Source organism: Hylobates moloch, unplaced genomic scaffold (genome assembly GCF_009828535.3).
Source record: "Hylobates moloch isolate HMO894 unplaced genomic scaffold, HMol_V3 SCAFFOLD_3, whole genome shotgun sequence".
Taxonomy (NCBI): domain Eukaryota; kingdom Metazoa; phylum Chordata; class Mammalia; order Primates; family Hylobatidae; genus Hylobates; species Hylobates moloch.
Genome location: NW_026652278.1, coordinates 144,845,126 through 144,865,428, shown reverse-complemented (window position 1 = coordinate 144,865,428; position 20,303 = coordinate 144,845,126). Strand labels below are relative to the sequence as shown.

Genomic DNA, 20,303 nt, shown 5'->3' with positions numbered 1-20,303 from the left:
ATTCTATCAATGTCAGCCATGATTTTTATTTCTCCAATTCATTATGCCTTCTCCAGCCTCCCGGCCCTTGCATCCCCTGTTCTCTCCATCTCAGACACTCTTTCCAACACACTCTGATCATGCTACAAGGTAGTCTTCAGATGTAGGTAACAGCCCCAGCGGCACCTGAAAACTTGTTCAAAAGACAAATGCTCAGGCCCCACCCTAGACCTACTATATTAAAAACTCTAGGGCTCAACTCCAGCAATCTGAAGATTTTTGTTTTGTTTTTTGATAGAGTCTCGCTCTGTTGTCCAGGCAGAAGTGCAGTGGTTCCATCACGGCTCACTGCAGCCTGAACCTCCCGGGCTCCAGAGATCCTCCAGCCTCAATCTCCTGAGTAGCTGGGATTACAGGACTACAGGTGTACCACGCCCAGCTCACCTTTGTATATTTTATAGAGATGGGGTTTCGCCATGTTGCCTAGGCTGGTCTCAAACTCCTAGGTTCAAGCAATCCGCCTGCCCTGTCCTCCCAAAGTGCTGGGATTAAAGGCATCAGCCACTGTGCTTGGCCAGCACTCTGAGTTTTAACAAACTCAGCAATCTTCCATAGGATTCTGATGCCCAGTTAAGGCTGGAAAACCAAGGCACCATCCGTGACAAATTGTACTTAGATGCTTATTTTTCTCTATCCCGTTAGGCTCTACGTTCCACAATGGCAGAGAAATGTCCATCTCAGTCCGTTCATCTCCTTTGTAGGTGTTGACAAATACGAGCCATCACAAACTGGAAAGGGGTAAGCCATATTTCGTAGGTCACATCATCTAATTCTGTGCTCCTCTTTTCTGTTTCCCCAAATCAACACCCAGGTATTTCTAAAGGCTCGCCTAAACGTTCCAGCTTGTTCTCAACCTTGAAGCCAGACTTAGCCCTAAGCTGTAAAGGCGGGGAGGGGAGACCTGGAGGTAGAGAGGCAAAGGCAAGATGCCTGCATCCCAGGGGCCCTGCATGGCCTGGAGCAGCATAGGGGCCAAGAGGGTCTGCGCTCTCCCTAGACTGGAGTTTCTCTCCTTCATCATCTTTGGAGGAAGCACAGATAACTGAGGAAAGCCTGTATCTGCACAGCCACCCGAACTCCTGCCTCCTAATAAACACCTCTGAGGGAGAGGAGCCGAGGAAACCCTCTCTCTCTCTCTCTCCATTCTTCCCCTCCTCCCCAGCACCCCCCGCGCCCCCACCGCCATTTTTCACTCCTCTACTCCCCTATCTCTCCCTACCCACCTCTGACCCCTCCTCCAGTCCTGTCGCCCGGTAACAAAACCGGGGTTCCCGCCACACGCACCCGGTAGGGCTCAGGACGCTTTATTGGCGGCAATGGCTGACTGAATGGCTTCCCTACAGAGAGGCCTGAGGTCCTGAAGGAACCGGGGGTGCTGGCCAGCGTGCAGGGGGCGGAGGCAGGGCGCGCCGGGAAGCTCCCATCTCCCGCCCCGCACAGCCCGGGCGGGGCCGCCGCTCCACCGCCGCTGCAGATCCGGCTCCCACCCTTGGCTCCCGCGGCCCCGCGGCGCCTCCTTCTGCGGACTCTGCGGGACCCTCCCTGGCAGGCGCTGTGCGCTGGAGAAGGCACAGCGGCGCTGGCATGGCCGCGGGGGCGGCGGCGCGGAAGGCAGCGCCGGTGCTGGAGGCGCCCCCGCAGCAGGAGCAGGTACTGGAGCGGGGGCGCGGGCCTGGGGGACGCCAGCCCGGGGTCCCGGGACTCACGCTGGTGCCGGGCAGGCTGCACAGACTGGTCTCCAAGACCCCGGGCCCCACCGGGGAGAACCGGCCCTGGAAGGACCTGGGGACGGACGGATGACCTTCTGGAAGATGCCACCGTGAGGGGTGCCAGTCCCTCCTCCACTCCCTCCCTCCCCACTTCTGTGCCCTCCCCGCTACCTTCCTTTCCTCCTTCTGATCCTCTTCCTTCGCTCCATCCCTCTCCTCGCATCCTCGCACTTTTTCTCCCAGGCTCACCCCTTCCACTCCCGCCCTCCTTCGTGGCCGCCTGTGTCCTCCTCCCTCCTCAGCAGAAGCCCCCAGGGCCCAGGGCCCAGGGTCAAGGTCGTAAGCAGCCAGGGAGGGGAAGGGGTGTGCCCCAGGCTCTTGGCTAGATCGCCCTGGTTCTCAAACTCGAGTGTCATCAGAATCACTCTGAGGGCCTGTTACCACGCAGACCGCTGGTCTGTGCCCAGGGTTTCTGATTCAAGACATGTACCATGATCGTCAGCTTGTCTTGCCTGTTGCTCAACCTAGCCCATTTCTGCTTCTGCTGGCGTCAATTGCAAACCCAATCTTCATTTATTATTTATTCATAGGACAATTCGTCTTAGGCTACATCCAGGTACCAGGAGGGTTTGGGGGTGGAGGAGGTTAGGTCTTACCTGGAGGAACCCAAATCCCAACCGTAAAAAATAACTCTTAAGGGCAAAGATAACTCTTAACAACAAAAATCACTCATAGAGCGGGTAGTAAGAGAGTAGTGTCCCAAAATAGGTTCAGGCAAAGAGCTGTAGGATTTCTGAGAAGGGCTTGCTCCTGACTTCCCCCCTTCTCCTCCAACCCTTGAGGGTGTGACATTCGAGCTGGGTGTTGGGGAATGGACAGGATCTGACTTCATGAGCCAGAGAATTCTAGATGGAGGGAACAGCAGTACCAAATGGCTTGGAGATTTTTTTTAAATGTTGGGATGGATGGCCATGGGACAAGGCAGAGAGAGGGGACTGTCCACTCTGACCGGCAGAAACCTAGGGGTCAGGAATGCTTATAGCAAAAAATAAGGGTGGGCTAGGCTGTGGAGGGGCTTGTGTACCACAAAATGGGAAACTTATAATGAAACTCCATGACTTTCTTGCTGGTTTCAAACCCAGATTATTGAAAGGAAGGTTCTGAATTGACGAATGCATGCCAGGAGGGTCAGAGGATCTAGTACTGGTGGATTTGCTGCTGATCTTTGCTCTTCCTTAAGGCTGGCATCACTGCCTAATCTACTGCCCTCAGGAGGTAACCCCAGCAGCCAAGGGGTTACCTGGGAGCCTGTTAAAAATGCAGTCTCAGTTCCCACGACAGACCCACTGAATCGAAATCCCAGACCCACTGAATCGAAATCCGCGTTTTAACCAGATCCCAGGGTGATTCATTTGCACATCAAAGTTCAAGAAGTGTTGGTTTCTTGACTTTACTAGAGCTAGGGATAAGAAAGGGAAAATAGAGATAGTTGCTGACCAGCCTATTATCTGATAGCTTCCCTTTAGTTTGAACCTCACCCTATTTTATTTTCCTTCATCACCCTTATCACTACCTGAAGTATGTCTATGTGTGTATTTGATTGTCTAAGAACCTCCTTCAGCATGAAAGCTCCAGCAGAGAAGCCATGTGGTCTGCCTTGCTCGCTCCTGTATTTCCAGGACCTAGAACAGTCTCAGCAAATGGCAGGGCCTCAATAAATATTTATTGAATGAATAAATGAACAGTAACATACAATCTTATGATGTGAGACCCTAACTCCAGCATCTCTTACTGGACAAACACCATCTCCCTATTCCCCATCCTCCATCTCCCCAGCTACAACCCCTGGGATCTTTTGAGCCTGCAACTGGTTAGGTATGTTTGAAACTCCTTAAATTTGGAGTGTAAGAGAGCAGAGACCATGGGTTTAGGAGTTCCCTCTTCTGCTTGTCTAAGGCTTGCTTTCCAGGCTCGGATTTCTCCTGAGAGCTAAGAGGACCCACCACTTCCTCAAAACTGCTCTCTGCTTTGGGGTAGGCCATACACAGCCCCTCCTCTCCACCCACAGGCATGCAGCCTTGCCTTGTGACATGAATTCCTTACCAATGAATACAGCCCTCTAAACCTAACATTCCTACCTGGCACTCACATGTGGTCCAGGGTCATCACTAGTTTCTGAGTTCATTGTTCTGGCTTTGCCACTTGGTTTAGAAAGATTTTTCTAACAGGTGGGTTTTGTGAGGGAAGAGTCGAAAGTGACGAAATCAGTTTGCAGGTAGCAGTTCGGGTGAGAGATGATGAAAGCCAATTCCAGGGGCGGGGTGGCAGTCTCCAAACACATTGAGTGCGCCATGTGCCAGACATGGGGATTCAGTGGGGGGATGAGGCCAGCGCTGGCCACCTACAGATTCAGGTAAGTAAACAAGTCATCAACAATGCAGTCTGGTAACAATGTTCAAGGTCAGTAGATATCCTGGTAGGGGCCTCACTGAAAGGGTGTCCTGGAGTAAGTGGGATCCAAGGGTGAGCAGAAATAAGGCAACCCAGCATGGAGGCTGGGAGTGGAGGGAGAGCATTCAGGGACAGGAAAGCTCTGCTTGGCTGAAGCAGAGGGTGTGCAGGAGCAGTGGAGAGAGGGGAGGCTGAAATGGGATACAAGGCCTTGTGAGCCATGTTGGATTTCAGGCAGGAAGACAATAGGATCAGTCTACCTTTAATGGAAACACTCTTACTGTTTGGAGAGGGAAGAGAGCGAAGGCAAGGGCCTCAGAGGAGGGGGACACCCTGCATGCTGGCCTCCAACTCATCCTCCCCTGGCCACCCTATCTAACAGCCCTTGCCGCCTGCTGGTTATTCTTTATCACACATTTTATTTTCTTCATATAATTTACTTCATTAGGCAGTTGTTTTGTTTGCATGTTTATTGTGCATCATTTCCTCTAGAACACAAGGTCCTATTCATGAGAACAGGCACTTTGTCTGTCTTTCTAATCCTTGAATGCCAGCTCTTAACCCAGCGGCTGGCACATGGGAGGCACCACTCCATATTTGCTGAAGGAATGACAAAATGAATGGCATAGAAGCCATAGGGGTGGAGAGAAGGGGGCATGTTTGTGAGGCATTTATAGGTAGGGTCAACAGGAGAGTAGTGGGTTGGAGGTACAGGGTTGGTTAGGGGCAAGGATGATGCCCCAGGCTTTTCTGCTTTGAGCAATTGGATAGATAGGACAGAATGCTATTAACTGAGATGGGGGAGGGGGGACACCGAAGTGGGAGCAGCTTGGGGGGAAACAAGTATGTTCACTTTAGGGCAGGTTAATTCACATATCTGAGAGAGAGAGTCCCAAGTGGGACTATGTAGGAGGCATTCAGAAGCATCTGGAGCTCACACAGATTTAGCTAGCCAAAAGAAAGATATAAGAGATTGATACAAATACGGTGCTGGAACAGGGATAAAAAGGACATGGCTACTGATCAGACAAGGAAAGGGATAAAAGAGAGGACAGAGGCAAGCTTACTTTTGTATTGTTCTTTTTAGTGACATATGTTCATGTAGAATACACTTAATGTAAAGAAGTATAAAAAAGAAAGTAAATGCCCAGGATGTATCACCACCCTTGGAGCATTCCTGTTAATGTCTTGGGAGCCACTCTTCTGGGTTTTTTATTACAGATGTCACTTTATGTAACTATACATTTACATAAATAGGTTCAGATAATACACAACTGTTTTGAAGCATGCTTTTTCTGTTTGAAATACTTCATGAAAATATTTGTATGTCAGTAAATATGAATCTGTGTTATCATTTTATAGATCTTACCGATTATTTTATGTAGCTATATAAAAATATGGGTCTTTTTCATCCATCGGGCTGGGTACTTGGTGAGCATTTCATTTTTAAGACAGGTATCTTTCAGTCCTTGGAAATTTTCTTGTGTAATTTCTTTTAAACTTCCTGCCATCTGTTATCTTCTTCTCTGGCTCTAGAACTCATTTTTTTTTTGTTGGGGGGGTAGAATATGAGGAGATTTCCAAGCCCAATTCATTAATATTCTTATATTTTCTCTTCTGTTTTCCATGTCTTTGAGGTTTTTTTTAATTCTTTCTGAGTTCTTCAATTTATCTTCAATTCTTCATTCGAGTTCTTATTTCTATCTTCCTGTTTTTAATTTCTAAGAGCTTTTGGTTGTTTTTCTATATTCTTTAAAGCACAGTGTTCTTGTCATCATGGGTGCAGAACTCTTTCCTGTCTCAAACGTCTTGTGATCTTTGATTATTCACTTGTGTCTAAGGTGAGACAGTACAGCACTGTTAAGCTCTTGCTAGCAGGGAAAGCTTGTTGACAGGCAGGCTTCAGTGGAAGGTGACCTGGCTGGGCCGTTTCGTAGGGAGAACAAGGACTGTCCATATCTATAGGTCTTTTCTCTTGGCTTAGATTGATTCATTCCGTGTGTAAGGGGCATGTCTGGCTGCCAGCCAAGTGGGCAAGCCCATGTCTAACATGCCTAGGCCAAGAGCACAAATGCAGGCCCTCGTGCCACATGTCTAAGTATTATCAACTGATCTGCTCTCACAGCCCTGCCTGCAGGTCCACCTGTGGCCAGTGTAGCCACATTCTCCCTACCTGCACTGCTGGCTGCAGGCTTGAGTGGTAGCAAGGATCTGCTGGGACAGGGAAGATGGAGGTTTCAATGTACCTGTGCTAGTTTCCTAGGGCTGCCATAACAACAAAAAATGTATTATCTCACAGTTCTGGAGGCCAGGAGTTCAAAATCTAGGTGTCACCAGGGTCATGCTCCCTCCAGAGACTCTAGGGGAGACTTCTTACTTGCCCCTTCCAGTCTCTGGTGACTCCAGGTGTTCCTGGCTTGTGGCTGCATCACTCCGGTTCCTGCTTCTGTCTTCATATGGCCGTCTACTCTGCCTTGCTACTCTGTGTCTGTGTCTCTGGATGTCAAATCTTCTGCTCCTTTCTCTTGTAAGGACACTAGTCATTGGATTTAGGACCTGCCCTAAATCCAGATGGTCTTATTCTGAGGTCCTCAATTACATCTGCAAATACCCTATTGCCAAATAAGATCACATTCACAGGTACTGGGGGTTAGGACTCAAATATGTCTTTTGGGACGACACCATTCAACCCACTACAATGCCTAAGCCAGGGATGCAGATCCCACTAACTCCCAAGGAAGCTGTGGTAGATAGGATCTCCCACCACACATCCCACTTTTCAGACTCAGGATTTCCAAGCAGTTCCAAGCTGCTCCCATACTACCTCACTGCAGTTAATTGAGGAGCCTAGTCAGCCAAGATCCCACTTAGATGGTTTGGGATGGCCAAATTTCAAAACTTTATCTCCAGTTTCCCAGAGCACAGGCTATTCTTTTTCTTCTGCCCAACCTGCCAGCCCCCTGGGGTGTCAGCCTTACATCATCTCTCTCCAATCAAGGTCTACTCACTCAATCAGTTACCAGACTTTCATAATATTTTCTTTTTTTTTTTTTTTTTTTTTTTTTTTGAGACGGATTCTTGCTCTGTCGCCCAGGCTGGAGTGCAGTGGCGCGATCTTGGCTCACTGCAAGCTCCGCCTCCCGGGTTCACACCATTCTCCTGCCTCATCCTCCTGAGCAGCTGGGACTACAGGCGCCGCAACTACGCCAGGCTAATTTTTTGTATTTTTAGTAGAGACGGGGTTTCACCGTGTTAGCCAGGATGGTCTCAATCTCCTGACCTCGTGATCCACCCGCCTCAGCCTCCCAAAGTGCTGGGATTACAGGCGTGAGCCACCGCGCCCGGGCTCAAAATATTTTCTTAAGAGACAGAAAAGACATCAGGCACAGTGGCTCACTCCTGTAATCCCAGCACTTTGAGAGATCGAGGCGGGCGGATCACCTGAGGTCAGGAGTTCAAGACCAGCCTGGCCAACATGGCGAAACCCTGTCTCTACTAAAAATAGAAAAATTTAGCTGGGCATGGTGGTGAGTGCCTGTAGTCCCAGCTACTCAAGAGGCTAAGGCAGGAGAATCGCTTGAACCCTGGAGGCAGAGGTTGCAGTGAGCTGAGATTGCATCATTGCACTCTAGCCTGGGTGACAAAAGCAAGACTCCACCTCGGAAAAAAAAAAAAAGAAAAAAAGAGAGAGAGAGAGAAAAGATAAAAACACAGTTATTTTGCGTTTCAGGGTTTGAGATGTCCAGGGTCCTCTAAAGCAAGGCAGGGCCCCTGCAGCCTGATCTGGAGGTGATGCTGCCAGGGAGGATGGTGCTAGGGCTCTCTAGACTCAGATGAGGGCTGCCAGTGTCCTCTGCTCTTCCTCCACATGCCTGGTGCCTCTCAGCCTGTGCCTCTGGTTTAACCACTAGTATTCTGCTAGTGTGGGGGCCTCCAAACCTTAAACTTTCAGTGAACCTTCTGTTACTAACCCCAGTTGCATCCCCCACTTCTAGACGCCCTAGGACCCCGCAATCCACAGCCCTCCTGAGGGTCTTAGCACACACATTCTGCTCTGCACTACCCACATGCTGGTGGGCTTCGGTGTCTTTTGCCCTGTGGTGTCCCAGTGTCCGTTTCTGCTGGCCCATCTGCTGGTCAGTTTCAGAATTGGCTGCTCTGGACTCGTCTCTCATTCTCCTCGGACTTGGAGGTTTATGTCCTTTTGCTATTGTTCTAGTGGTGTTTGGGGAGGGAGAGGAGGTAAGTGCACTTTTCTTATTTACCATGTTTCAATAGAAGTCCTCATTTTTACTTTTTTTTTAAACACAGTTATTACTAGTGAGTTTGAACACATTTCCATAAATTTATTGGTCATTTGTGTATCTCAATTTTTGAATTTCTCATTCATGTACTTTGCCCTTTTGGACTGTCTCTTTTTGATTAAATTATAAAAGCCCTTTTTACATATGCTTATTAGTATTTTGCCCCTCACATATGTTATGCTTTCCCCAGTTCAATTTGTCTTTCAAATATTGAGGACTATAATGTATTTTATTTTAAATGTCCTCAAAATCTGTCATTTTTTTAACTTTATAATTTCTGGGCTGTACATTATACTTAAAAATGCCTTTTCCACTGCAGAATTATAAACATGTTTACCCACGTTTTCTTCTAGTACTTTTAAGGTTTTCATTCTCACATTTAAGAGAGAATAAGGCTTTGGATGAAATAGAAAAGTACAAGTTTAGGCAATATTTGCACAATGCCAGGACCTTTCTGGGTGATGCCAGGAAAGAAGAAGTGGGTGACACAGGGGGTCATACTAGCAACTTCTCCATGGCTCCCTGCCCCCAGGTGATCCCACCAGGTGGGTCCCTAATATTCAAATGGAGGTCACAGCAGCTGGGCTCACTCAAGTGTTGAGTTCCAGGAGTGAAGCAAGCCCCAGGTAGTCAAGGTGCATGAGTCTCCTCCTTTGTTCCACAGGTCCCTTTCTGCTAACTTCTGCTTTGGGGGCAAAAACATTGGTTTTCTATGCTCTTCTGTGCTCTCCACCAAAGTTACACGATTATGTCTTTCCAATGATTGGCCTTAAAGGTTTCAAATGACCAAATGTAGTGGGTTAGCAATAATCTGGAAAAGGTAGTCCCTGGGTGGACTCTGCAGGTCATCCAAAAAGCATGGTTCTGGAGATGATCTCTGTGCTTTCCAGCTCAATTTGTAAGGGCACAAGCCCAGATTACTCCCTTCCCTGGGGTCAGTAATGACGCCTTCTTAACAGGAGAGTACAAGAATGCTCCAAATCAATGGAGCCTCTGGTCAGCTCTGCCTCTGAAACTTTGAACTTGGAAAAGATATTTACTCACTAAGATTGGAGATATTTACTCACTGCAGTCATTTAAGATACCAGCAAAACAGATGTTTTTTAGGGATGCTCAGACTCACACTTCATATCCTAGAAGCCAGAGTAGCATGGCCTATTGGGAGACCACTCTCTGTAACTTTGACTGATTTGCCAAAACAAAACCACTGAAATGGAGCCTCATCTGATTCTCTGATCCGGGAACAGGATCAAATATTTATTAATAGTGACCTGATTACTCTTTTTTTGTTTGTGTTGTTTTAGTTCTGTAAGCAAATTATTTTACTAGGACTTTTATCCCAAATTATTCAAATACTATGTGACGCTGTTATTTTTCATGGTCTGGGTTTCCCATGTATTGCTTTCACAGAAAAACCAAGAAAATAAGGACATTTTTTGATAAGCGCCCTTTTTATGTTTTTCAGCTCTCTCATACAAAGCTTTCTGCAGAAGATGCATGGAAGTAAGTAATTAGTATGTTTTAAGAGTTGTTTTGCTAAAAATTAGATTTTTATCTTAACAGTTGAGAAAATGAATGAAGTCATCATTTTATTTGTAAATTTTCCAGGATAGAGAAGATGGGGTAGGATACACAAATACTATAGACCAAAATGCATGGATTTCATCTGTTTTCTACAGCATGATCTGTAGGAAAAGATCATGCAGTCCCACAAAGGTGGATTAATATATCCTTCAAAATATGGCTGTGTCAAGTTACTATTTATTTTAGGCACAAGATACACTGGTTTTGTTCCTATACCATTTCCCCTGTGTTCTGGTGCATACTGTAGGGCCATTGGGCCCTGTGAGCACCACATGAAGTGAAATAAGAATGAAAAGCTCCTCGTTTTTTGTATTACAGGAGTCAATTTTAGATGTATTCCTACTCAAAAAAGAAAATACTTACTACATTTGTACACCAATATATACTTTTCAAAGTACTTCAACATAGGCTAACCAATTTGAGATGCATTTTTATTATAGATTAATCTGATATAATAGATTAATAGATTAATCTCATAAAGCATATTTTATTTTATATCTATGCAAATCCTATTTTAGAATGATGATGAAGTCACTCTTTTATCTATATGCCGTAAGTTCAAAGTCTGTTAATTATATAGAACATTAAAAAGCTATTTTAGATTTGGAGCTGTATAAACCACAACTAAGCACTTGTACTCTTTTCATTTTTCTTCCCATTTCTTCAGGGGAACAAGTTTGTTTTTTTGTTTGTTTGTTTGTTTGTTTAAATGAGCTTCTAGAAATCCTTCTTGTCTCCTGAGCTCAGCTTCCAATAGAGAGACTAAGAGCCATGTAATTTTATTCAAGGTGCTTACCTGATATGGATTTCAGCTTCGTCATTTGATAAATGAAGGAGATTCATTCCATCTATGGTAACTTCCAGCACTGACATTCTGAGAATCCCTCTCAAAGAAACTGAACTTGAGCAGGAGTATTTACTGGGCTCTGTGGGCTGATTTCTACACCTTTTCCAGCAGGGGGCACCCTTGTGATTTGGATGAGACCTTTTTCTGAGGCATTCACTGCTCTTTGGAGTAGCTGTAGAAATGCTGTCAGAGGGAGAGGACCCAACCCACATACCCATCAAGTGCCTTTAAAAGGTCACTATCTCACAGCACAGACTGTTACCCTGCGGTGTGTTCTGGGTGGTACACTAGCTAACTGTATACTGTAACCAGACGTAAGTGGAAACTTAATTTTAAGAGATTTTGTGACTGATGGTGCCACACTAGGGATGAAAGATAATGATAACCAGTATTTAGAAAGTAACTGACAGCATTCATAATTTTTCCCCATGTTCACTCATCTTGACCCTGGGCCTCTTTCTCTTCCTCTAGGCTCGTGGTTCTCAATCTTGGCTGCCCCTTAAAATCACATGGGACGCCTGAAAAATTCCTGATGTCACATCCCATCCTGCAAATCTGTATTAATTTGCTAGGAATACCAGAACAAGATACCACAGAATAAGTGGCTTAAAATGATAAATTTATTTTGTCACAGTTCTGGAGGCTAAAAGTCCAAGATTAAGGTGCTGGCAGGTTTTGGTTGGCGTGCTGAAGTACATGGGATTAGGTCGTCGGTGTATGAATTTTGAGAGGGAGCAATTCAGCCCCCAACACCCAGAAATGGTCATCTAATTGATCTGGATATGGCGGGGTTGGGGTTAAGGTTTTTTTTAAAGCTTCCCAGTGATTCCTAACTTATAGACAAGGTCGAGAACCACTGCTCTAGGTTTTCATCGAGGCTACCCCAGAACGTTAAACCAGAGGACAAACTATTTTGTTGATTCTCTCTATAATTGTGCAAAACTAAGCATCCAACTAAAATGGGAACATTCAGCCATCATGGGAATGTTTGTGCATGTCTAAGATAATACTTAAGCCTATTCTTTCTCTCTATAATAGTCCTGTAACAATTTATACAACTCATTCAGCTTTTCATTGCCCTGTGGATAATATTCTCTCCTCTGGCATAAGCACCATCTGCAGGGTATCCTTTTACTTGAAATAGTAGCAAATGATTTAAAATTACCAACATTCGACTGTTTTTGACTTTCAAAAATTGAAGTTTCATATGATGCAGCTCAATAATAATTCTTCCTCATATAGATACAAATAAAATAACATGTGCTTTATAGTCTTACAACAACCTTGTCAGTTACAGAAGGATGGTTATTTGAAATTTGCAAATGAGGAAACTGAGGCTCAGAGAGGATAAATGACTTCCCCAAGGTTGTGAGGCAATGAAGTGGCAGATCAGGGACTGGAACCCAGGTCTTCCCGGGGCTCATTAGTTTTTTCAGCCCCATCACTTAACTTAAAAGACAAGGCTGAGGCCAACCACATGGGAAAGCAAAGGAACTGGTTTTGCTAAGAGAGTCAGGCTCCTCCTCCCAGCTGCTCCTTCTCCAGATCTAGGGAAAGGGAAGAAACCAAGAAAAACTTTACAGTCAAAGCTTACCAACCCTTATATTTGAAATCCCCTGTTGCTTTTTGTAAGCCAAACCTGTTAATTTTTTTTTTTTTTTTTTTTTTTTTTGCTAAATGCGCAAGGTTGAGGGCTTTTTCAGATGACCTCATTTTGCTGGTTCCAGCCTGCAGCAGGAGAGAATGTACAAGATGCACCGGGGCCATGATTCCATGCACGTGGAAATGATCTTGATCTTCCTCTGCGTTCTGGTCATTGCCCAGATAGTGCTGGTTCAGTGGAGACAGAGGCACGGCCGATCCTACAATGTGAGTCACCCCCGTGGCTGCTGGGAGCCTGCTCCAGCTTGTATCAGCTTGACTGTTTTTTTCCAGGACACGTTCTCCCTTAGTTAGCACTTTGAAGGAACTGCCTTGGTTTAAGTCATTGGTTCTCAACCAAGTGCAATTTCACTCCCAGGAGACATTTGGCAATGTCTGGAAACATTTTTGACTGTCAAGACTTGTGGGAGGTGAAAAGGGGGAGGGGAGTTGCAACTGGCACCTGGTGGATAGAGGCCAGGGATGCTGGTAAACATCCTCCAATGCAGAACAGCTCCCCACAACAAAAATTATCTGGCCTAAAATGTCAATGGTGCCAAGACTGAGAAACCCTGGTTTAAGTAAACCAGTTTTCCTTTCATGCATGAACAACTTCTGCCAACAGTCCAGGAAAAGGAGGATTAGGAATAGCCAAAAGAAATGGTTTAGGCTGTCTGCTATGGTTTGAATGTATCCCCCAAAGTTCTTGTGTTGGAGATTTAATCCCCAATGCAACAATGCTGGGAGGTGGGGCCTAATAAGAGGCGATTTGGCCATAAGGGCTCTGCCCTTGTGAATGGATTAATGCCATTAATTATTGTGGGAGTGGGTTTATTATAAAAACATGAATGTGGGCCCATTTTCTCTCTCATTCTCTCTTGCCCTCTCACCTTCTGCCATGAGATGACACAGCAAGAACGCCCTTGCAAGATGCAAATCCCTGTCTTGTACTTTCCAGCCTCCAGACCATGAGGCAATACATTGCTGTTTATTATTTATTACCCAATCTGTGGTATTCTGTTATAACAGCATAAAACAGACTAAGAAAGAAAATTGATACCAAGAAGTGGGGCTGTTACAATAACAAATGCCTGAAAATGGGGAAGCAGCTTTGGAACTATGTAATTGGGCGGATGCTGGAAGAGTTTGAAGGAGCAGGCTAGAAACAGCTGGTCTTGCTGTAATGGAGTATTAAAGGCAAGTCTGGTGAGGGCTCAGAAGAAGAAAAGAACTATAGAGAAAGGCTGAAACTTTTTCGTGGTCACTTAAGTGGTCATGGTCAGAATGTTGGTAGAAATATGAACAGTAAAAGCCATTCTCCTGAGGTCTCAGACAGAAAATGAGGAACAAGGTATCGGAAACTGAAGTAACGGCCATCCTCATTATAAAGTCACAAAGAACTTGGCTTAACTGTGTCCATGCTGGAGGGCTTTACGGAAGGCAGATTTAAGAGCAATGAACCAGGATATCTGGTGAAAGAAATTTCTAAGCAATATATTGGAGGACCTGCATGGCTTCTTTTACCTGCATATAGTAAAATGAAAGAAGAGATAAATGATTTAAAGATGGAATTTATAAGTAAAAGAGAAACAATATAAAATTTGGAAAACTCACAGCCTGGCTACATAAAGAATAAAAAGGCTTGCAAGGGTGCAGCCAAGTGACCCTTTGATAAAGGGGATTAACACAGCTAGAAGGAAGCCAGGTGCAAGTAATCAAGAAAACAGGAAAATGACCCTGAAGGCATTTCAGTGACCTTCAAGGATGCCCCTCCCATCACAGGCCCAGAGCTCTAGGAGAGCAGAATGGTTTGGGGTGACTCCCCATTGTGCCCTACACAGGAACAGTGAGCAGGGCCACCTCAGGACTCTGCTCCTTGAATTCCAACATCATTCTCCTTGGCTGCTTCAGCTGTGGCTCCAGGGAGCCCAGGTGCAGCTCAACCTGTGGCTCTGGAAGGTACAAGCTATAAACTTTGGTGGCGCTAATTCTGTAGGCACATGCTGTGAGGCCATGGCAGCCTCCACTTAGATTTCAAAGGATGTTGCGGACAACCAGAGGGCCTAGGCAAAGACTTGTCTTGGGGCAGAGCTGCCACAGAGAGTGCCTAGGAGGACAATGCCCAGCAGAAGTGTGGAGTCACAGCCATAGCAGAGAGTCCTTACTAGGCCTAGGGGAGCCCTTCAGGGTGGGGATGCCCCCAAGTCCCAGAACTATACAACTACCAGCATGCAACTCCAGCCCAGGAGAGCTATGGGCATGCAGCATGCAACTCCAGCCTAGGAGAGCTATGGACATGAGATTCCAACCTGTGAGAGTTGTGTGGGCTAAGCCTAGCAAAGCCATGGGGGCAAGGCTGTTCCTGAGGCCTCAGGGTTCCAAACCCTACCTCACTATGCCCAGAAAGTAGGACATGGAGTCAAAGAAGATTATCCTCAAGTCTTAGGATTTAGTATTGTTTACCTTGTTAAGTTTTAGACTTGCTTGGGGCCTGTTACTCCTTTCTTCTTGCCTATTTCTCCCTTTTGGAATGGGAATGTCTATCCTCTGCCTGACCTGTCATTGTATTTTGGAAGAAGAGAACTTGTTAATTTCACAGGCTCACAGCTAGAGGGGAATTTGCCTCAGGATGAATTGTGCCTTGAGTCTCATCCATATCTGATTTAGATGAGACACTGGACTTTCACCAGAACAAGTTAAGACTTTGGGGCAATTGGGATGAAATGAATATATTTTATGATGTGTGAGAAAAACATGAATTTGGAGCCAGAGCAGAATGCTGTGGTTTGAGAGTGTCCACCAAAGTTCAGGTGTTGGAAACATAATACTCAATGCAACAGTGTTGGGAGGTGGGCCTAATGAGAAGCAATTAGGTCATGAGGGCTCTGCCTTCATGAATGGACTAATGCCTTTATTGCAGGGGTAGGTTCCTTATAAAAGGATGAGTTCAGCCACCTTTTTTTTTTTTAAATTTTCTCTGGCCCTCTTGTCTTATGCCATGAGATGATGCAGCAAGATGGCCCTCACCAGATGCCAGCCATTCAATCTTGGACTTCTGAGCCTCCAGAACTGTGAGAAATAAATTTCTTTTCGCTGTAAATTACCCAATCTGTCATATTCTAGTATAGCAACACAAAATGGACTAAGACACTGTCTAATGTTGTTTCATTAGTAGTAAACTATCTTGGCATGTGTTCATGCACACACTGCACTGACCTCAGCAACGTGGAGCAAGATTTCATTTTCACAGACCAATCTCATTCAAGCATGTTCACCACCAGGGCCAGAGAGTCATACTGTGGGACTTGTTGGGCCTGAGACCTTGCCATCGCAATGTTTAGAGTAGTATTTCTCAATGGTTAGAGAAGGGTGCATCAGAATCATCTAGAGAGCATGTTAAATCAAGTTCCCAGGTCCTGTCCATAGAGTTTCCGATTCAATAGGGACCCAAGAATTTGCATGTCTAACAAGTTCCCTCATGGTGAGGCTGCCAGTCCCGGAATCACACTTTAAAATCCTCTGGTTTAGATTCAAACATGGACTAAATGGAGAAGTGTTGCAAAGGAAAAAGGTCCTCAGTTAACACTCTACATGGTTCTGGGTCTTGGAATGGTCATTATAGAGCCTGAGGGACTCAATTTGCCTGCAACATATGAAGTGTTGACTTAGACCAATATATTATTTTATTATTACCTGTCATAGAATTTATTTCCTATATAGTACAGGGTCTAAAGGAATTCTTTTGAGTTCTGTATTATATTTAAGTTTAGGCAATTTTGAACATTTTCTTTAGAAAGGGGAATCTCATTTTATTATTTTAAAGCAAATGTATCCATTTTCTGCCATGTCACCGTTGTCTTATCAATTATAATAAACACGCTTTATATTGCACTTGCATAATGTTTTTAAGTGAATGAAACTAGAATCAAACCTCACTAGTTCTTCACTCATATCAAAGAAAAGTTCTTTAAATATATCTTAACTATGGTTTCCTTATCTGCAAAATGGAAGTATCTAAGATAAAATTTCTAGAGTCTTCATGTAGGAAGAAACCTGGATTCATAAGGAATCAGTTCATAGCCTTATTCATTCTTTCTTTATAATTAATCATTATCTCTAGATTGATGTAGAAAAAAATGTTCTTTTTCCATAGTAACACAGGTGTGGGTTTTGCATAGGAAGCCCCCTGACCTTGAAAGGAAACAATGCTCCAGGAGCCCTTGACTCGCACTGTGTCGCACCACTCCTGCAACATTTTCATTTGACACTCCTGCAACATTTTCATTTGACACTCCTGCAACATTTTCATTTGACACTCCTGCAACATTTTCATTTGACGATTTTTTTTTCTTTGAGATGGAGTTTTGCTCTCATTGCCCAGGCTGGAGTGCAATGGCACGATCTCGGCTCACTGCAATCTCCACCTCCCGGGTTCAAGCGATTCACCAGCCTCAGCCTCCCGAGTAGCTGAGATTACAGGCACCCACCACCACACCTGGCTAATTTTGTATTTTTTAGTGGAGATGGGGTTTCATTCACCATGTTGGCCAGGCTGGTCTCAAACTCCTAATCTCAGGTGATCCACCCGCCTTGGCCTCCCGAAGTGCTGGGATTACAGGTATGAGCTACTGCGCCCAGCCAGATTTGATGATTTTTGAGGTGGCATATGCACAAAGACCATCCTTGTCTTGTATTTGAAGCAGCTGCTCTTGTGTCAACTCTTGGAGGGTGTGTGTCACTGCACCAGTAAGTGTAAGTGTGGCACTTACACACCGGCTCTACCTGGCCAAAGACAGACCTGCCTATGCCTCAGAATCCCCTTTAAGGACTTGTGGCCATTGAAGGGTCTGACCTTAGATGACTCAGGCTACACTGGACTAGGTGGACACCCTGGACCCTGACCTCTGTTAGTTATCTGGAGTCATCTGAGTTGTTTCCTGTTGCTAACTGCACAAGCTGTGCTACCTGCAGTGCCTCTCCAGGGACTTGCTTTTGACTGCCACCTCCCCCTGACTCCTTTAGTCACCCCACTTTTGCTCTCTAAGGTTGCTATGTCTATGTCCCTCTGTCACACAGCTCCTATGTTTTATGGCTACCCAGTGGGGCTCTGTAGTCCTAAGGATCACCTTGGAGGTGACCAGGTGCCTGTTACCATGCCTCTCATGATGATAGTGATCATGGTGATCCTGTCTAGCACTTTGACAAAGCCAGGAGCCTGCATAAAGTCGCCCCCACCATAGTCAAGGACAGATTCAGGTCTCATGGTGCCTTGAGACTCTGCTGGGTTAGCTCATAGACTTGGTTGGTCTCTGGAATATATTCTACTTCTTTACACATCAATCCATCTAATTATTGGTATTATCCCAAAGGAACAGGTTGAGTAGCCCCATTCCCCTGCATGTCTCTATTGAAGGGCTGCTCAATCTGTGGCTCAAGATGAGACGCCAGAATTTCCCATGCTGCAGCCTTGACTTTGCCCCATGCTTTGCATTCCTTCTTGGGGATTCACCTCCAGAGTGGTCATCAGAGCACAGCCATTTCAGGCACTCTTGGTGATGTCTGCAACCATTTGAGTTTGAAATTGTTCCTAGAGTACTCCTAGCTTATTCTAACACTGGTTTCCAGCTTTCTTATACTTGGGTGAACAATATCAAAAGAACACACGGCCTAATACACTACTGAATTTAAAGTCTTTGGGATGGAATTTGACAGACATGTGTCCATAATTGCTGACCTAAATTGCCCTATCATCCGGAGAGAAGCTAGCTTTTAATTGTTTTTCTTGGCATGTATAAGACTAGCTACTGAGAGCTTTGAACATGTTTATAAGATTCACAACATTGCTGGCTGTTTTCTACAAGGAGCTATATAGTGAAATTTATCTCCATGACTTGGTATTATAGCCTCTATCAATATTAGTAACATATTAATATACATTATAATTACTATAATACTCATAATATACATAAAATTACTATATATAAATTTATATATAAATTACTACTATTATTACAGCTGTGATAAGCGCTTTCTGTACGTTACCTCAGTTACCTTGAGAGGTAATTATTTTTTTATCCCCTTTGTGAAATATAGTTCAGAGAAATTAAAAAACCTTGGCCAAAGGCATATAACTAATTAGTTGCCGAGAGGCTAGAATCCAACCTCACTAGTTATTTGCTCTCATATCAAGAACAAGCTCATTAAATAACTCTGAATTTCTAGTACAGTGGCTGATCCATAGTAAGTGTTCAGTACTATTAGTTGACTCCGAAAGCATCCAAGAGATACTGTTTGTATATAACGTTTGTGCAAACGTAATCATATGCTGTAAAAGCAGTTTGCTAATAAAAGAATCCTTTTCTGGACACTTTTGTAAAGCTAGAGAGAATGTTCAACCATTGATTTACATCCTCTATGAGGAGATAATGAATTGTTTTTTTCCAAAGCAGTACAGCTGCTTATCCTGCCTTGCCACCCCCTTCTATTCTGCCTCATTTTTTTTTTTTTTTGGAACAGAATCTCACTCTGTCACCCAGGTGGAGTGCAGTGGCGTGATCTTGGCTCACTGCAACCTCTGCCTCCCAGGTTCAAGAGATTCTCCTGCTTCAGCCTCCCGAGTAGCTGGGATTACAGTTGCCTGACACTGTGCCCAGCTAATTGTTTTATTTTAGTAGAGATGGGGTTTCACTATGTTGGCCAGGCTGGTTTCGAACTCCTGACCTCAGGTGATCCGCCTGCCTCAGCTGGCCGCCCAAAGTGCTGGGATTACAGGCGTGAGCCACCATGCCCAACTATTCAGTCTCATGGTTTTTCTGAGGACATTTTCCTGGGCTGATTTTGTGAGATATAGTAGGTTGGTGCAAAAGTGATTGTGGTTTTTCCCATTACTTTTAATAGCAAAAACAGCAATTACTTTTGCACCAACCTAATGTGGCAGGATGGTGAAAGGAAAGAGCACTGGCTTAGAAGGGGGAAGATTCTAGCTACTCATTTAACCACAAGGAGCCTTTGTTTCCTGATATTTAAAATGATGAAATTTTTAAAAACAGGAAGGACTTCTGGTTTCAGCTCCAAAATATAAAAAGCTTGAAAGTCAGCACTTTTATCTTACAACAAGAAAAAAACTGGCCAAACTGATTATCAATGGCTTTTCTTGGACCTGTCAGAGAATTGAGGTCACAGGGAAAACCACCACCTCAAAATCTAGAGAAACAGGTGAATGCAGGAAATCACAGCTGTGATCTCCTTCCTGAAAGCAGAAGCCACAATGCAATATCAAATGCAGTAACTCTGAAGGATTGCTGGAAGCAGTGCATAAAGTAGTGTGAGAGTGAGAAACTCTTGGGAGCCACAGTCAGGGACCCCACATTTTGTTTAGGTTTTACCTCCGGCTACCCCACCAGGTTCTTACGATGAAAACCCAAGAATCGCTCTCATGCTTCCAGCAGGGGAGGGGAAAAGTGACCACTTTGAAGCAGATCCAGAATGTTCTCCATAACAAGGCCTACCACAGCAAGGGAAAAGATTGATCAGAGCCTCATCCAATATGAGGGGAGAGAAATAACCCAACTCCAGCTCCCTCTAGCCTTCCTGTGTCACCAAAGGGGAAACAAAATAGTTGAGAAACACTTGTAAAGGCCACCCCAGGGACACAGGCATAAAAGAGACTTAACCATATGATAACAGAATGCTCCCACTATCCTTATACCCTGCCACCACATCAACAGG

General features: G+C 44.9%; 1 protein-coding gene across 1 annotated transcript in view; it reads left to right on the top strand.

Annotated features, from left to right (window-relative positions):
- Positions 1-1,454: 1,454 nt before the first annotated feature.
- The window catches only part of RNF175 (ring finger protein 175), a 49,797-nt gene continuing 30,948 nt past the window's right edge, over positions 1,455-20,303 (top strand). The window contains exons 1-3 of the mRNA XM_032148492.2: positions 1,455-1,689; positions 9,969-10,006; positions 12,662-12,803. Of these exons, the coding sequence (XP_032004383.1) occupies positions 1,624-1,689; positions 9,969-10,006; positions 12,662-12,803 (246 nt within the window). The 5' untranslated portion in view covers positions 1,455-1,623. The remainder of the gene's footprint in view (positions 1,690-9,968; positions 10,007-12,661; positions 12,804-20,303) is intronic.